The sequence below is a fragment of the Hipposideros armiger genome, unplaced genomic scaffold, assembly GCF_001890085.2.
Source record: "Hipposideros armiger isolate ML-2016 unplaced genomic scaffold, ASM189008v1 scaffold_1388, whole genome shotgun sequence".
Taxonomy (NCBI): domain Eukaryota; kingdom Metazoa; phylum Chordata; class Mammalia; order Chiroptera; family Hipposideridae; genus Hipposideros; species Hipposideros armiger.
This window is the reverse complement of record NW_017732738.1, coordinates 71,703-87,098: the sequence shown is the minus strand read 5'-3', so window position 1 is coordinate 87,098 and position 15,396 is coordinate 71,703. Positions and strand designations below refer to the sequence as shown.

Here is a 15,396-nt window from a genome sequence, read left to right as displayed (position 1 = left end):
GCAGTGTCACTGGCCCTCATGTGTGGGATCCGAACCGGGGCCCTCTGGCATCCCAAGCGAGTTCTTAACCATCGCGCCACTCGGCCGGCCCCCACCAATAAATGTTTTGTGGGGGTATGTTTTCCTTTTTAATTAAGTAATTGCCTAGGAGTGGAATTTCTGGTTTCTTCTTCTGGGTTTTATGAAGAAGTTTTTTCCCACTCTCCATGACAAAGCTATTATTCTGAATGTTGTTTGACTGATTTCTTATTTAGATCTTTAATCCTTATTAGTATACTTGTATGGCATAAAGCAAGGGTTTTGCTTTTTTCCCTGCTCTCTCCAAAAGTGAGCCTGATTTCGCAGCTTCATCTGTTGGAAGCTCCTTTCTTTTCCCATTGAATTGTGGTTCCTTCTTTATTATATATTAAGTTTCTCCTTAAAGATGAATCTGTTTCTTTGTACTCAGTTTCTTTACATTGGCCTATTTCTTGTGTTCTTTTACTGTTTTTGTTATTATGACTTTGTAACATGACTTGGCATCAGGTGTGAAGTCATCATAGAGGACTGGCACAGGAAATACAAACTATGGTAGATTTTTTTTTCTCCAGCAGGATGTGTTTCAATATGAAGAACTAGGTGTTTGGAATATCACTGGAATGGCTGAGCCTCTTGCTAAGTTCCCTCACCCTACAGAATTGACCCAGGGGGCTGCTGGAGTGAATCCACATTTAAGAATTCCCACCAGCGCTAACTGAGGATGGAGAATGGACACTAGACCATTAATGTATAAAGACTTTCTGTCTCTGGGCCTGCTTGTCAGAGGAAGAGCCACACAGGCCTCTTGACACTTTGGGCAGCACCTAATCTGCAGCCTGAATATGGATAGTGAATGAGTCTGAGGAGGGAAGTTGTTGCTTTTTTCTTTAACCAGAAACAAGGTGGAATGGACGTTGATGTTGTCTGTTAATGGTGTCCAGAACATGCCATCTTTGTTCTTTGTTTCAAAACTGATTTATCTCTTTGAGAACTTTATCCTCCCATATTTATTTATAACTGAATTTGTTGATTTTATCAAAAGTGCCAACTTGAATATTGATTGGGATACACAGAGTATATAGATTAATTTGAGTGCAAAATGCTACATTTATGCAAATACACTATTTCAATCAAAACAATTGTTTATAATACATTTATTTAAACATTTTAAATGTATTTTAGTAGAGTTGTAATTTCTGTTTCTCTTTCATTCTTTGTTAGGCTGAGTTTTAGATATCATTTACAACATTAAATTTATGAAGTACATTATTTTCTTGTTAAAATGCTACTGAATTCTGTAAGGTTATTTTTTAATCTACCAATCTTGCTGACTTCCTCAATTTTTTGAATGGTTTTAATTTGACTGGGCTTTCTACAAGTTAATTTATATCTATAAAGTTAAATATTTTTTCTCCTTTTTTAATTTCTAATAGCTCAGACCTTATCTTGTTTTATATCATTATTATGCTTAAAATATCAGTGTTCTTGTAACTGATCTTAGATATTTTTTCTGAATTGTTTCCATAAAGTTTGCCGTATATTTTTGGTACATTTGTTTTGTCAAAACAAGGAAGTTTTACCTTAAAATCAGTTGTGTGACTTTTTAAAATTGTTAACAGGGCCAGATATTATCAAATGCAAATTTTGGAAACTATTGAGATAACCTGGTAATTTTCTAATGTGGTAAATTATATTAAAATATTTTGTGTTGATGACCTGTCCTTGAAATTCTGGGATAAAGCCCACTTAATTTTCATGTATATTATGTTTATTGCAAATTTTAGGTTTAGCTAGCTCATATTTTACTGATTATTATTGCATTTTCATGACTGAATTGGGCCTATGTTTTTTTCCCCTATATTTAATTTTGAAATAAAGAATATTCTAATCTCATTAAGTGGGTTTGGCATTATTTTCTATTTTTCTATTTCTGGAACATCTTGTTAAGAGAGAATACATTTGTCACATGAAGCATGGTTAAATTTTCTATGAAACTATGTGGGCTAGAATTTTTGAGGTCTGGAAAGTATTCAAGTACCAGTTTTTGCATTTTATTTCATTAAATTTATCCATTTTAAGTCGTTATGTTTATTATATATATAATTGTTCATAATATTTGCTTTATTCATGTAGTACTTATTCTGAAATTCACTTTTGTATTATTTTTGGTCCCTTTTATTTTTTTTAACTTAATTGACCTTGTCAGACTTTTGTCCATCTTACTGATGTTATTTTTTAATATTTGAGTCTCTATTACGTTTACTTCTGCCCATAACTTTTGTTGTTTTCTCTTTCTTTTTCCAACGTCTTTAGATAACTGCTTACTTTGTGTTTTCTTATAAATGTATTTTAGCAACTCATTTTCTTTATGTTTTTCTTTATATCCTTCAAATAGTCTTCTATAGCTTTTACAATTATTTTATTATAAGTGTTTTAAGAAAGTTTCTTTAGTCTTTAAAATAAGGATTACTTATTATATTACCTAATTTCTAGACATATGTACATTTTTTATTATTATTTCACTAGATTTTAACTTTATTGCTTGATGGAGTAACAGTGTGCTCATTGTGGATATTTTGAATATTTATTTAGATTTATTTTTTAGAGTTATGTCTTAAACTAATGTCAGTTGGAATGTTAAAAAAAACAAAAGTGTATGGAAAAATCACCCATAATCTCAATATTTTGGCCAATACATTTTAACGCTTAATTTGATCTTTTTAATGATAGAGTATTAGATGATTTTTTTAATTCAGTCAACAAGTCTTTGTACATCGCCTATTGCCTGTTATTATCTGAATTCCTCCTGATTTAAAACAAAACAAAACAAACTTTTACTTCATGTATGGTGGAATTTAGTATCCATTTATAATCAGTAGTATTAATGACATGGAATTCTAATTAGATTCCCACTAACATTATGGACCTTATGCTCCTGATTTTAGCTTTAAAATATGAACAGTCTTTAGAAGGGTAAGTCAGTGACTCACTAATAACCTCAAAGACAATAATTTTAGCATTCTTTCTTTATTGACCAGTTTAGGAAGGTGAAATCACGAGGAAACTGGACTTGAGGGAAACAGAAAAAGAAGATAGGGGCCAGTGAAATTAAATTTTTCCAGATGTACAATCTATACTAAGTAATTATTACATTCAAATTTGAGTGCTTGTGACTATTATCCAGAAATCTCTACATCAGATCTAATCCTACAAAAGAAAAGGGGCTCTTATTCTGCAAATTTGACTTACTTTGCATTTAACGTATGTCAATGTCCAACAATGTTTATGTACTTTTTAACATCAACACTGAGGAAATGCCTACACTGAATATTGGCAGTAAGCATGCACAAGGCTCATGGCATATCCTATGATATTTTATATGCAAGCAGGAAGGAGTGTGATAATAGAGAGAAAAGAGTATTCAAAGAAGTGCTATGATTGGACAACAGGTGTATTGGAAAGCTGGGGTGTGTTGCTAACTGTTGTGTAAGCATGCAAGGTACTGATTTCTCTGGCCTCCACTTCATCATTTATAAGTGCTTGCTTGATTCTCCCAAGGATGGTGATAATTGATGGGGGAGCACAAGAGTAATATGCACAACATTAACTTCCCTGAATGTAGGTGAAGATCACAGCACCTTATATTGTACATGGGTGGCCAATAACAGGGCTGGGAGAAGCTTGCTCTGGCTCTGAGAACCACGGTTAACAGTCCTAATACTCCATGGGATGGATGTGGGTGAGCTGTTGATCTCACCTAGGCTGCTGGGGAAGCCCCACCTTTCTGTACTTAGGTTGTTAGGCTCCCTCTACTCTTTTGACCCCTCCCACCTCTTCTGGAAACTCAGGAAGTTTACATAGATCATGATAAATTTCAGCCCTGGAAATTTCCTGATTATGAAATACAAACCTGAGAGAATCAAAGGCCAGACTATAGGCATTTCATCCCATTATTAGCCTGGCCTTTGTGGTTAATTTCTGAATTGCATTTTATGTCTGTGACTGCATGTCAATTCTGAAGGAAAGATAAGTTTGGAAAAAAAAATGGCAGGCTTTGTCTTAATGATAGAGAAAGCTAGACAAGGTGTGAAAACATTTTGAGGGAGGTAACAACCTCTTTTTATTTTACTTAATTTTTTTTATGTGTTTTCATTTAGTTGCCTCAGAGACAATCAAAAGCTCAGGAAGGTAAACCCAGACGTGGAACAGAAACGGTAAGAACACAGCATACCAGAGTGTTTTTCTCTGAAATTTACTCCCCAAATTTCTGTCCTGTGAGAGTGAACATCTTTTAGAATCACAATCATAGAGCTCTTTGGTGACTTCCTGTAAGGCTTGGCAGAAGGTTAGATGGTGACTCAGTCTAAATGAGACATGGGGTATTAGTGTACATGCATTGCTTCTTAATGGTTATATGAGGTCTGACAATTAAGTTCACAAACTTTTTGCAGCAATGTTGCTAACCTTTTCTGATATTAGAGGGGTTATTCATTATGAATTTGTACCAACTGGAGACTAACAGTTAAGCAAGTTTACTATTTGGAAACTGAAAAGGCTGTGTGAAAAAGTTAGACGACCTGAATTTTTTGCCAAAAATTCATGGCTCTTGCATCATGACAATGCACCAGCTCACCCAGCACTGTCTGTAAGGGAGTTTTTAGCCAGAAAACAAATAACAGTATTGGAACACCCTCCCTACTCACCTGATCTGACCCCCAATGACTTCTTTCTTTACCCTAAGATAAAGGAAATATTGAAAGGAAGACATTTTGCTGACATTCAGAACATCAAGGGTAATATGACGACAGCTCTGATGGACATTCCAGAAAAAGAGTTCCAAAATTGCTTTGAAGGGTGGACTAGGCACTGGCGACAGTGCATAGCTTCCCAAGGAGAATACTTCGAAGGTGACCATAGTGTCAGTAATGAAGTATGTAGCACTTTTTCTTGGATGAGTTCGCAAACATAATTGTCTGACCTCATATATAAAGCAAATGTTTAAATCTGTAGCTGAAATAAAGGAAGTTTGCTTTATGTTTATATTCTTTATGTTTAGCCAGGATAACATTTAGAAAATGTGTTATCATGTCTTTCCTGTAGACTCTTCGATGGTTCTCTATTGCATCCAGAATAAAGTCCAAACTCTTTACCAGGGACTACAGTCCTATAAGGATTGAGCCCTGTGTGCCTGCCCAATCTCATTCTCCACTCCTCATTCTCACACAGTGTCCTCCAGGCACCCTGCTCTCATTTCCTGTTCTTCAGGCCTCTAGGCTTAAGCCTCACTGCAGGGCTTCAGATCAATGTGCTGTGCTGTGCAAACGGTTTCTCATTCCTGTGCCTGTGCTCTCCGGCATCTCTCCCTGGAAATATGGGCTCTCACTCTCTTCTGCAAGGCCCCTGACTACACTCCGTAGGAAATCCCTGTGGATTTCCTGCACTGCCCTCTGCCTGTACTTGCCTTGTTTTTCTCTCAGCTTGTAACTTTATATTAGTTTACCATGTGCTTTCGAGGCACTAACCACTACCTGACTTACTAGGGCCTATCTGTGGACCAACCCTTACAAAACACTCAATAGAAAAAAGAAAAAAAATACAGTGGAAAAACATCAGATAACTGGCCACTGATAGCTTACTCAGCTTAGATGAACAGAAACACCATGCCTTGTTTGTTAATCATGGGCTTTTCATATCTTGGCACTCAGCCTCTTTTCTAATCATTTCATCTCAAGGTCTGGGTTTCTATCTTGGAGATAGGCCTTTTTGTTTTACACAGTGTGAAAGGGTGGGGGGCTGAAGAGAGGACCCAGCTACTTGTTGGTGATATGAAAAGATATTTGCAGGAATCCTCCATTTCCTATGTCCCAGCTACACTTTCTCTGCACTAAGATAAAAGTAGAAACAGTGGCGTGGCTGTGCTTGGACTGTGTGACTCTGCAACTCCCTTTAAATCTGTAGCTGGAGAGCAGATAGCAAACATCTGGTGATGTTATTGAACCAAGTTCCTTCTTCCAGGCTGCCATGAGTCAGTTCTGTACAGAGTTGAGCTTTATCATGTCTAAAGTGAGATCTGCACTAGCTGATAATCTCTAATTTTTCCCAGTTACAGGAACTGAAGTGTCAACGTTTTCAAATATAAGCAAATCTATTACAAACAGACAATGACTAAGTAAAATTACATGTGTCTAGGGTGTCCCCATGCAAGCAAATTCTATGAGTGAGACACAGAATTTTAACCAACTCGGAGAGGAAAATCTCAACCATTTTGACCATCTCAATTAATTTCAGTCAAATACATATAAGATTTATATGGGCTAGAAATGATTCAGTTTTGTTTTTGGCTAATTTGACAGGATGATGCTCTTTGAATCAAGTTACATTATCTACATTTTCCTGAGTAAATTTTGGTTATCTTATTTTTATTAGAATATCATTAATTCAACTCATGACTTCAAATATATTTATCAAAATGATAATATGAGCTCTTTCAAGTCATTTAACTTTTTAAAAATTTAGGTTTGTAGAACTATAGTACAGTAAAATTCACCCTTTTCAGGTAAATAATTTGGTAAGTTTAGAAAAACATAGTCATGTAACCATCACCTTCACTAAAGGTATAAAATATTTCCACTCCCTCTCTGCTTACCCACAGCCTTTTGAACTGCTGGCCTGATTTCTGTTTTGCTTTTTCTAGGATGGCACAGTGTTGTTACTTTTATCTTGATTGAGTTCTTACTTCTGCTTACCTTAGTTTTTGAAATTGTTGCTATTCTAACTGTTTTGTATTAAAAACTTACTTTTTGTGTTTTCAATTTCTTTTTGTTTAGAAATGGAGATATGTAAGAATGTAACCTTTACTTTAAAAATATTTTATCTGTAGCCCACATTTTGTTAAAGGAAACGCTATTATCCAATATTTTTGTTACTTTGCTTTTTATTTGTTCTTGGACCTGAGTAGTTTTTAATTTCAAGCATTGTTTTACATTTTTCACATTAAGTTCTAATTTTATTGCCTTATTATAAGCATCTGTGTTATCTCTCCTTTGTGAATTTCATCAAAGTTCTTTGTCATATATTATGTATCAACTTTGACATGTTACTTTTACCTTTTAATTTTAGTTTCTTCATATGTCTAATAGTCTTAACATTTTTAAACACTACAACTTTAGATTGTGGTTGTAAAAATAACATTTAAAAAAATCAGTTTCTATTCATTACCACAAATGCCTGGCTGGAACTAGCATTCCATAAACATGAACTAGCATTATGTTTATTATCCCCCATAAGTTTTGAAAATTACTATATAAATTTTTGTTTAAGGATCACAATTTTGAAATTAATCTATTAAAGAAATAATTAATTATGTATTTCATATAGTCTATGTCCTTATTTTTCTTACCTTTTGTTATTGGCTGTGGAAAATTAATTTACTGCTATTTTGTTTGAGTTAATATTCACATTTTCTTTTTCTTTGCTTGATATTGATTCTAAATATGTTGGTGGGTAACAATTTATGACAGTTGTAGGTGTTTGGGGTTTTCATCTTTGTCATGACATCTCTTATCTGGATCTAGTTCTGAAATGAGAGAAGGGAGATTTGCTAACGGCTTTATCTTTTGGGGTGTGAGAAGGTCTATGCGGTGGAAGGGTGAGCGAAAGTGGGGAAATGGCAGGACACTCCCTCAGCAAATAAGGAGGATGAGGGGGAACAGAGTATTAATACCTAGTATTGTCTGGTCCAAACTCCACTATCAGGCTGTATTACTTTGTTCAGGCTGCCATAACAAAGTATCACAAACTGGGAGACTTAAACAACAGAAATTTCTTTTCTTACAGTCTTGGGGGCCCTGAGTCCAAGATCAAAGTGCTGGCAGCATGGGCTTCTCCTGAGGCCCCTCTCCTGAGCTTGTAGGTGCCTGTCTTCTCCCTGTGTCTACATACTGTCTTCCATCTGTGCCTGTCTGGGTCCAAATTTCCTCTTATTGAAAGGACACCACTCGAACTGGATTAGGACCCACTTCAATGACTCATTTGAACGAAATTACCTCTGTAAAGACCCTGTCTCTGAATACAGTGTCATTTTGAGGTCTGGGGGGTGGGGGAGTAAGGGAGATGGACTTCACATCAATTTTGGGGGGGGAGGGGCACAGTTCATAACACAGGTTAATTAAAAGTTTTTCTTTAAAAAGAAATTCCAGAGATTTTCACTCTCTGGGAGTTGCAGCGAGGCACAGGACCCAGAGCTGTTCTCTGTATTTAAGACAGAGAGCAGAAAATTAGCAGCAGGTGGTAGTAATTCACAGCCTGGACTTAGTTAGACAGGCTTGTACTCATGGCCAGACCCTCAGAGCCACAGGCAGCTGGCTGAGCGAGCTGGACTCGTCAGTCACCAACCTTTTTGCAATACAAATTTTCCTTTCACAAAATTCAAATGTGGTTTTACATTCATCTTTTGTTTTCTTTTTCTTTTTTTCCCCTAAAGAACTCATAGGTTTTATATCCGCTGAGTACTAAGATATTTGACACTATGTTTTCTTTCCTTGGAGGGTCATATAGTGCTGGGATTATCCTCTTTTCCTCACAACTTTGCGTGTGTGGCTCCAAGTATGGAGTCTGGCCCACCTTAAACTCACTTTATTGACCTTTTGGTTTTACATATGTTTTTGCAATGGGTGTTCTAGAATTCATTTTTTATTCTTGAAGTTCAGAAGCTATTGTACATCTCAGTGTTCCATGTGATTTTTTTTGTTTGTTTTTTTGTAAAATCAATTTTGAGATGCAAGTCTTTATTTCAGGAGTTTTCTTTTATTATATCATTGGATACTTTTGTTTGATTTGTTTGGATCTCATCTCCAGAAATAACAATTATGTTAGGTCTTGTTTTTTTTTTTCATGATTATCACCCTTTCTCTAACCACTCTACCTCCTCATTTTCTACCATTTAATTTTTATTTTAAGCATGCTTTACATGCTACTAACTTATTTTGAGAAGAATTTCTATTAGTTTTTGATGCTTTTAATGCTGTTTTAATTTCTCTAAACATTTTATAATTTCTTTCTATTACGGTATTTTCCTGACTGATGATAGCCCACTTTCCCTCTCCATGTATTATTATTATTATTATTATTATTATTATTAACAATAATTAAAAATATAAGTACTGCCTTATCTGCCTTTAATATGTTGTTTCTGCTTTTTTGTGCATTATTTTTGTTATCCAGTTCATGTTTGCAACTCTGTGTTTACTACTTCAAGTAGAAGCAAGTAATTTGTGAGATAAAATGGTGTGTGTGAATCTTTGTACGTTTGTACAAAGAAAAGAAAAAAGCTAAGATTCAGGATTGATTTTGGTGTTTTCTCAGACTGATTCCTCACCCAATGTTCTCTTCCCTGTGCCCTGGGCACATTCCTGTTCTATGTGTATACCAACCTTGAGGTGGGCAGGTCATTATAGGTGGTGTCCTTGGTTACCTCCTTATTCCCCTCAAGTTTAGTAGTCTGTAAGACAGAGGAACAAAATGTGATGTGTTGGCAACTCCATTCCCTCTTAACCCCTGTCTGTTGTGGTATGGAATCATGTCCCTGTAGAAATCTTCTCTATTGCTCTCATCACTACCTCACACTTATTAATATCTATCATTGTAAATTTGTATTTAAGATTTCTAGGACCTTCTCATTTACTTTTAAAGATACATACTCCCTCACCAAGAACAGCAGGTAAATAAATTCACTTTCAATCTTCTCCCTTGAATGTTTCCAAATTTCACTATATTGCACATATATAGTTCATACATGTGATAATAAATATAGTCTGATAATCTGGTAATTCCTTAAATTTCATAAAATAAGGGTTTTATTCTCTATTAGTTAAATTATTTCCCTTGATTTAGTGTTTTCTTTCCAGCTTTATTGAAATATAATTCAAAATAAAAATTTAAGTGTACATCATAATTTGATATATGTATAAATTATAAAAGGTTCCCACCCTATTGAGTTAATTAACACACCTATTACCTCACATTGTTTTTTTGCTTGTTTCTTTGTTTTGGTAAGAGAGTTTAAGTCCTACTCTCTTAGCTGATTTTAACTATATAATACAGTGTTATCAGCTATATTTCATGGCTTTACAGAAAAATAAAACTAGGGTAAGCAAACTTTTATTTATCTTTTGAATTGTCAATCTAGGTTAAGAGCAATGAAACATTTATTTCAAGCGCAATTTCAGCTTCAGATAACTGGAGTGTTTCATGCAATCTCTTTTCCTTGTAGGCAGGAAATGACTACAGTTGAAAGACAAAATCAAGGTCAAGATAAGAAAAGTAAGTCATTGCTTGATAATATTTTTTTATACTAGGGAAGTTGTCAATTTAAACATCCAAATTTGCTGAGGTTCTGATACTCTGTTAGGATGGGAGAAATTTTGCTTGGAGTCCTTATAGAGATGTCTTAGTCTTCATATTTTTTGTCTCACAAAAATAATCTTATTGTTCTTTGTATAATAGCAGTATCTATATACAATTTATTTCAAGCAACATGTCATAAAGTTCTATGGGAAGCAATTAACCAAAATCCTACCGATTTTAATTTCCATATTGTTTGTTATTTTAAAATAGGGCCATTTTGAATGTTACTGGTGTTAAGTGTATTTTTTTTTCTTTTGCTCATGCATTTGCTCTGTTTGACATAGTATCTAGGTGTAGTAATCATGTAATTACTTAAAATGCACAATTATGAATAACAATCTCAGTGCCTTGGGACAGGCCTATCTGAAGGAAACTCACTTTTTCTCATTGCTAGTACTTCTACTCTCTTCTCACCTTACAGTCAAGCTTCTTCAAGGCATTGTATAGCCACATTATTTGGAACTTTGCATTTCCCAATCATCTCTCAGCTCCACTGAGTGTATTTGATGGGCTATGAAATAAATGTATTTCACCAACATTATCATGACCATAAATGGCATAACATACTTAAAAAACATCATAGTGCATTGCACATAAAATTGTCATATGAGACATTATTTTAAATTAAATTTATTGAGGTAACGCTAATTAAGAAAATTATATAAGTTTTAAGTGTACAATTCTATAATATATCATCTGTATATCGCATTGTGTGTTTACCACCCAGGGTCTAGTCTCCCTCTGACACCATATATTTGATCCCTTAACCCTCTTCATCTTTCCTCCATCCCCCATCTCCTCTGGTAATCACCATTCTGTTGTCTGTGTCTATGAGGTTTTTTTGTTTTGTTTGTTTATTTGCTGCTTTTGTTTTACATATTGCATATGAGTGAAATCATATAGTACTTACCCTTTCTGATGACAAAGTTATTGTGATTGAATTTAATGTATATGGTTGTACTAAACCATGGCATAAAATATATTTCTAACTGTGGGTCATGTTGAAACAAAAAGTTGAATGCCTCTACCCAAATGTAACAACTACAGACTTACAAATGAAATGTTCAGTCTTAATCTCAATGTCTTCATCTCTAGCACTTACAAATGTTGCTCCACATCTCCCTCCTGACATCGCTCCTTCCTCCACTTGACACCACACTCCATTGTTTGCATTCTGGGTTACAGCTCACACTTTATCATCTAACACTACCCTTTTCTGAGTACACAGAAAATGCTGGTGCTCCTCAGTGAACCAGCCTGGGAATATTTTTACTTTCTTAAAGAGTTTGTGTATGATTGATCTTATTTCCTCTTCTAAATTTGGTAGATTTTTCTGGTGAAGCTATGGGGATCCAGGGTGATGTTTATTGTGAGGAATTTTTTGCATGCAGATCCAAATGCTTTTGTAGTTATAAAGTATTCACATTCTCTGTTTAATTTTGTCAGCATTGTAAGGTACATTTTTCTCATCACATCTGTCTTTTTCATTAAAATGTCAAAGTCTTTAGTTTAAAATTATTCATATTCTTATATGTATTTATATATTAAAAGTTTCACTTACAGTTGTCATACAATATTACATTAGTTTCAACATAGTGATTAAACATTTATATAACTTATGAAGTGATTTCCCCTCTATGACTTTTACCCATCTGACACCACAAATACGTGGTCAGACAATTAAGTTCACGAACTCACCCTAGAAAAAGTGTTACATAACTTATTGCAGAATATCACTATGGTCACCTTCAAAGTACTCCAGTTGGAAAGCTATGCACCAATGCCAGTGTCTAGTCCACCCTTCAAAGCAGTTTTGGAACTCTTTTCTGGAATGGCCATCAGAGATGCCATCATATTACCCTTGATGTCCTGAATGTCATCAAAATGTCTTTCTTTCAATATTTCCTTTATCTTTGGGTAAAGAAAGAAGTCTTTGGGGCCAGATCAGATGAGCAGGAGGGTGTTCTAATAGCATTATCTGTTGACTGGCTAAAAACTCCCTCACAGACAGTGCCATGTGAGCTGGTGCATTGTCATGATGCAAGAGGCATGAATTGTTGGTGAAAAATTCAGGTCGTCTAACTTTTTCACGGAGCCTTTTCAACACTTCCAAATAGAAAACTTGCTTAACTGTTTGACCAGTTGGTACAAATTTATAATGAATAATCCCTCTGATATCAAAAAAGGTTAACATCGTCGTTGTAACAAGTTTATGAGCTTAATTGTCAGGCCTCGTATTATTACAATATCATTGACTATATTCCCCATGCTGTATTTAACAGTCCCATGACTGTTTTTATAACTGACCATTTGTACTTTGTAATTTCTTCACCTTTTTCACCCATCTCCCCATTCCCTTCCCATCTGGCAACCATCAATTTTTTGTGTGTATCTACAAGATGTTTCTGTTCTGTTTGTTTATTTTGTTTGTTTGTTTATTTTGTTTCTTTATAGAGTCCACAAATATGTGAAATCATAAGGTATTTGCCTTTTTTATTTTTTTTCATTCATTCAGCAATTTTCTTTTTTTTTTAATTGTTAGTTTCAGGTGTACAGAACAATGCAATAGTTATCCTTTTCACCCCTCACAAAGTAACAACCCCCAAACCCCATCTACTGCCCTCCCACCCCCAATATCATGCTTATCTATTACAATTCCATTGACTCCATATCCACTCTCTACTCTGCATCCTGTGACTATATGTATATATAATTATAGTTGACATACATTATTATTCAACATCAGCTTCAGATATACAGTGCGGTGGTCAGGCCTCTACATCGACTATGAAGTGGTCTCCCTAACAAGACATGAGTCCATCTGGTCCCCTAAAAAATATTTACAGCATCATTGATTATATTCCCCAGACTGTCCTGTCTATCCCTGAAGCCATATTGTAGTTACCAATTTGTATTGTCCCCTTCCTTCCCCTTCTCCTTGATCCCCACCCCGTCCGAACTAGCAACCCTCAGTTTTTCCTCTGTGTCTCTGAGACTACTTCTGTTTACATTTCTCATTGATTCAGTTTTTTAGAATCCACGTATAAGTGAGATCATATGGTATTTGTCTTTCTCTGACTGACTTATTTCACTTAGCATAATGTTCTCTAGTTCCATCCATATTGTTGTAAAGGGTACTATTTCCTTCTTCTTTATAGCTGAGTAATACTCCATTGTGTAAATGTACCATAGTTTCTTAATCTAGTCGTCTACCGATGGGCATTTCGGTTGTTTCCAATTTTTAGCTATTGTGAATAGTGCCGCAATGAACATAGGGGTGCACATATTTATTCTGATTAATGTCTTGGGTTTTTTTGGATAAATACCTAAGAGTGGGATTGCTGGGTCATAAAGTAGTTCCATTTCCAGTTTTTTGAGATACCTCCATACTGATTTCCATAGTGACTGCACCAGTCTGCAGTCCCACCAGCAGTGCACCAGGGTTCCCTTTTCCCCACAACTTCACCAGCATTTGTTGTTTGTTGATTTATTGATGATAGCCATTCTGACCGGGGTGAGGTGGTGTCTCATTGTGGTTTTTATTTGCATTTCCCTAATGCTAAGTGAGGTTGAACATTTTTTCATATGCCTGTTAGCCATCTGTATGCCCTCTTTGGAGAAATGTCTCTTCATATCCTCTGCCCATTTTTTAATTGGGTTGTTTGTTTTTTTGGTGTTGGGTTGCATGAGCATTTTATATATTTTTTATATTAACCCCTTATCAGACATCTTGTTGACAAATATCTTCTCCCATTCAGTAGGCTTCCTTTTTGTTTTATTGATGGTTTCTTTTGTTGTGAAAAAACTTTTAAGTTTGATGTAGTCCCATATGTTCATGTTTTCTTTTACTTCCCTAGCTCGCAGGGATGTATCAGTTAAAATATTGCTCAGGGTAATGTCTGCAACTTTAGACCCTATATTTTCTTCTAGGAGTTTTATGGTCTGAGGTCTTATATTTAAGTCTTTAGTCCACTTTGAATTTGTTCTTGTATATGGCGTAAGGAAGTGGTCCAGTTTCATTTCTTTGCATGGCAGTCCAATTTTCCCAGCACCATTTATTAGACTATCTTGACCCCAATGTAAATTCTTGCTTCCCTTGTCATAGACTAACTGCTCGTATATGCCTGGATTTAATTATGGGCTCTCTATTCTGTTCCATTGATCTATGTGCCTGTTTTTATGCCAGTACCATACTGTTTTGATTACTGTAGCCTTGTAGTACGTTCTAATGTCTGAAAGTGTGACTCCCCCCGCCTTTTTCTTATTTCTAAAGATTGCTGTGGCTATTCGGGGTCTTTTTTGGTGCCATATAAATTTTAGGATTACATTTTCTATTTCTGTGGAAAATGCCCTAAGTAGTTTGATAGGAATTGCATTGAATTTATATATTGCTTTAGGCAATATGGACATTTTAACTATATTAATTCTTCCTACCCATGAGCATGGGAGGTTTTCCCATTTGTTTGTATCTTCTTTTATTTCTTTCTTCAGTGTCTTGTAGTTTTCAGAGTACAGGTCTTTTACTTCTTTGGTTAAATTTATTCCTAAGTATTTTATAGTTCTTGAAGTGATTGTAAATGGAATTGTTTTCTTAATTTCTCCTTCCGATAGTTGATTATTAGTATACACAAATGCAACTGATTTCTGAGTATTGATTTTGTATCCTGCTACCTTACTGAATTTGTCTATTCGTTCCAATAGTTTTTTGATGGAGTCTTTGGGGTACTCTGTATATAGTATCATGTCATCTGTGTATAATGACAATTTTACTTCCTCCTTGCCAATGTGAATGCCTTTTATTTGTTTTTCTTGTCTAATTGCTGTGGCTAGAACTTCTAGGACTATGTTGAATAAAAGTGGAGAAAGTGGACAGCCTTGTCTTGTTCCTGATCTTAAAGGGAATGGTTTTAGCTTTTCCCCATTAAGTATAATGTTAGCTGTGGGTTTATCATAGATGGCCTTTATTATGTTGAG

The 15,396-nt window shown here is 35.1% G+C and overlaps 1 protein-coding gene across 1 annotated transcript in view; it reads left to right on the top strand.

The window, feature by feature from the left end:
• The window catches only part of GCSAML (germinal center associated signaling and motility like), a 43,116-nt gene that overhangs the window by 12,560 nt on the left and 15,160 nt on the right, over positions 1-15,396 (top strand). Inside the window, exons 2-3 of the mRNA XM_019633724.1 lie at positions 4,176-4,232; positions 10,289-10,338. Of these exons, the coding sequence (XP_019489269.1) occupies positions 4,176-4,232; positions 10,289-10,338 (107 nt within the window). The remainder of the gene's footprint in view (positions 1-4,175; positions 4,233-10,288; positions 10,339-15,396) is intronic.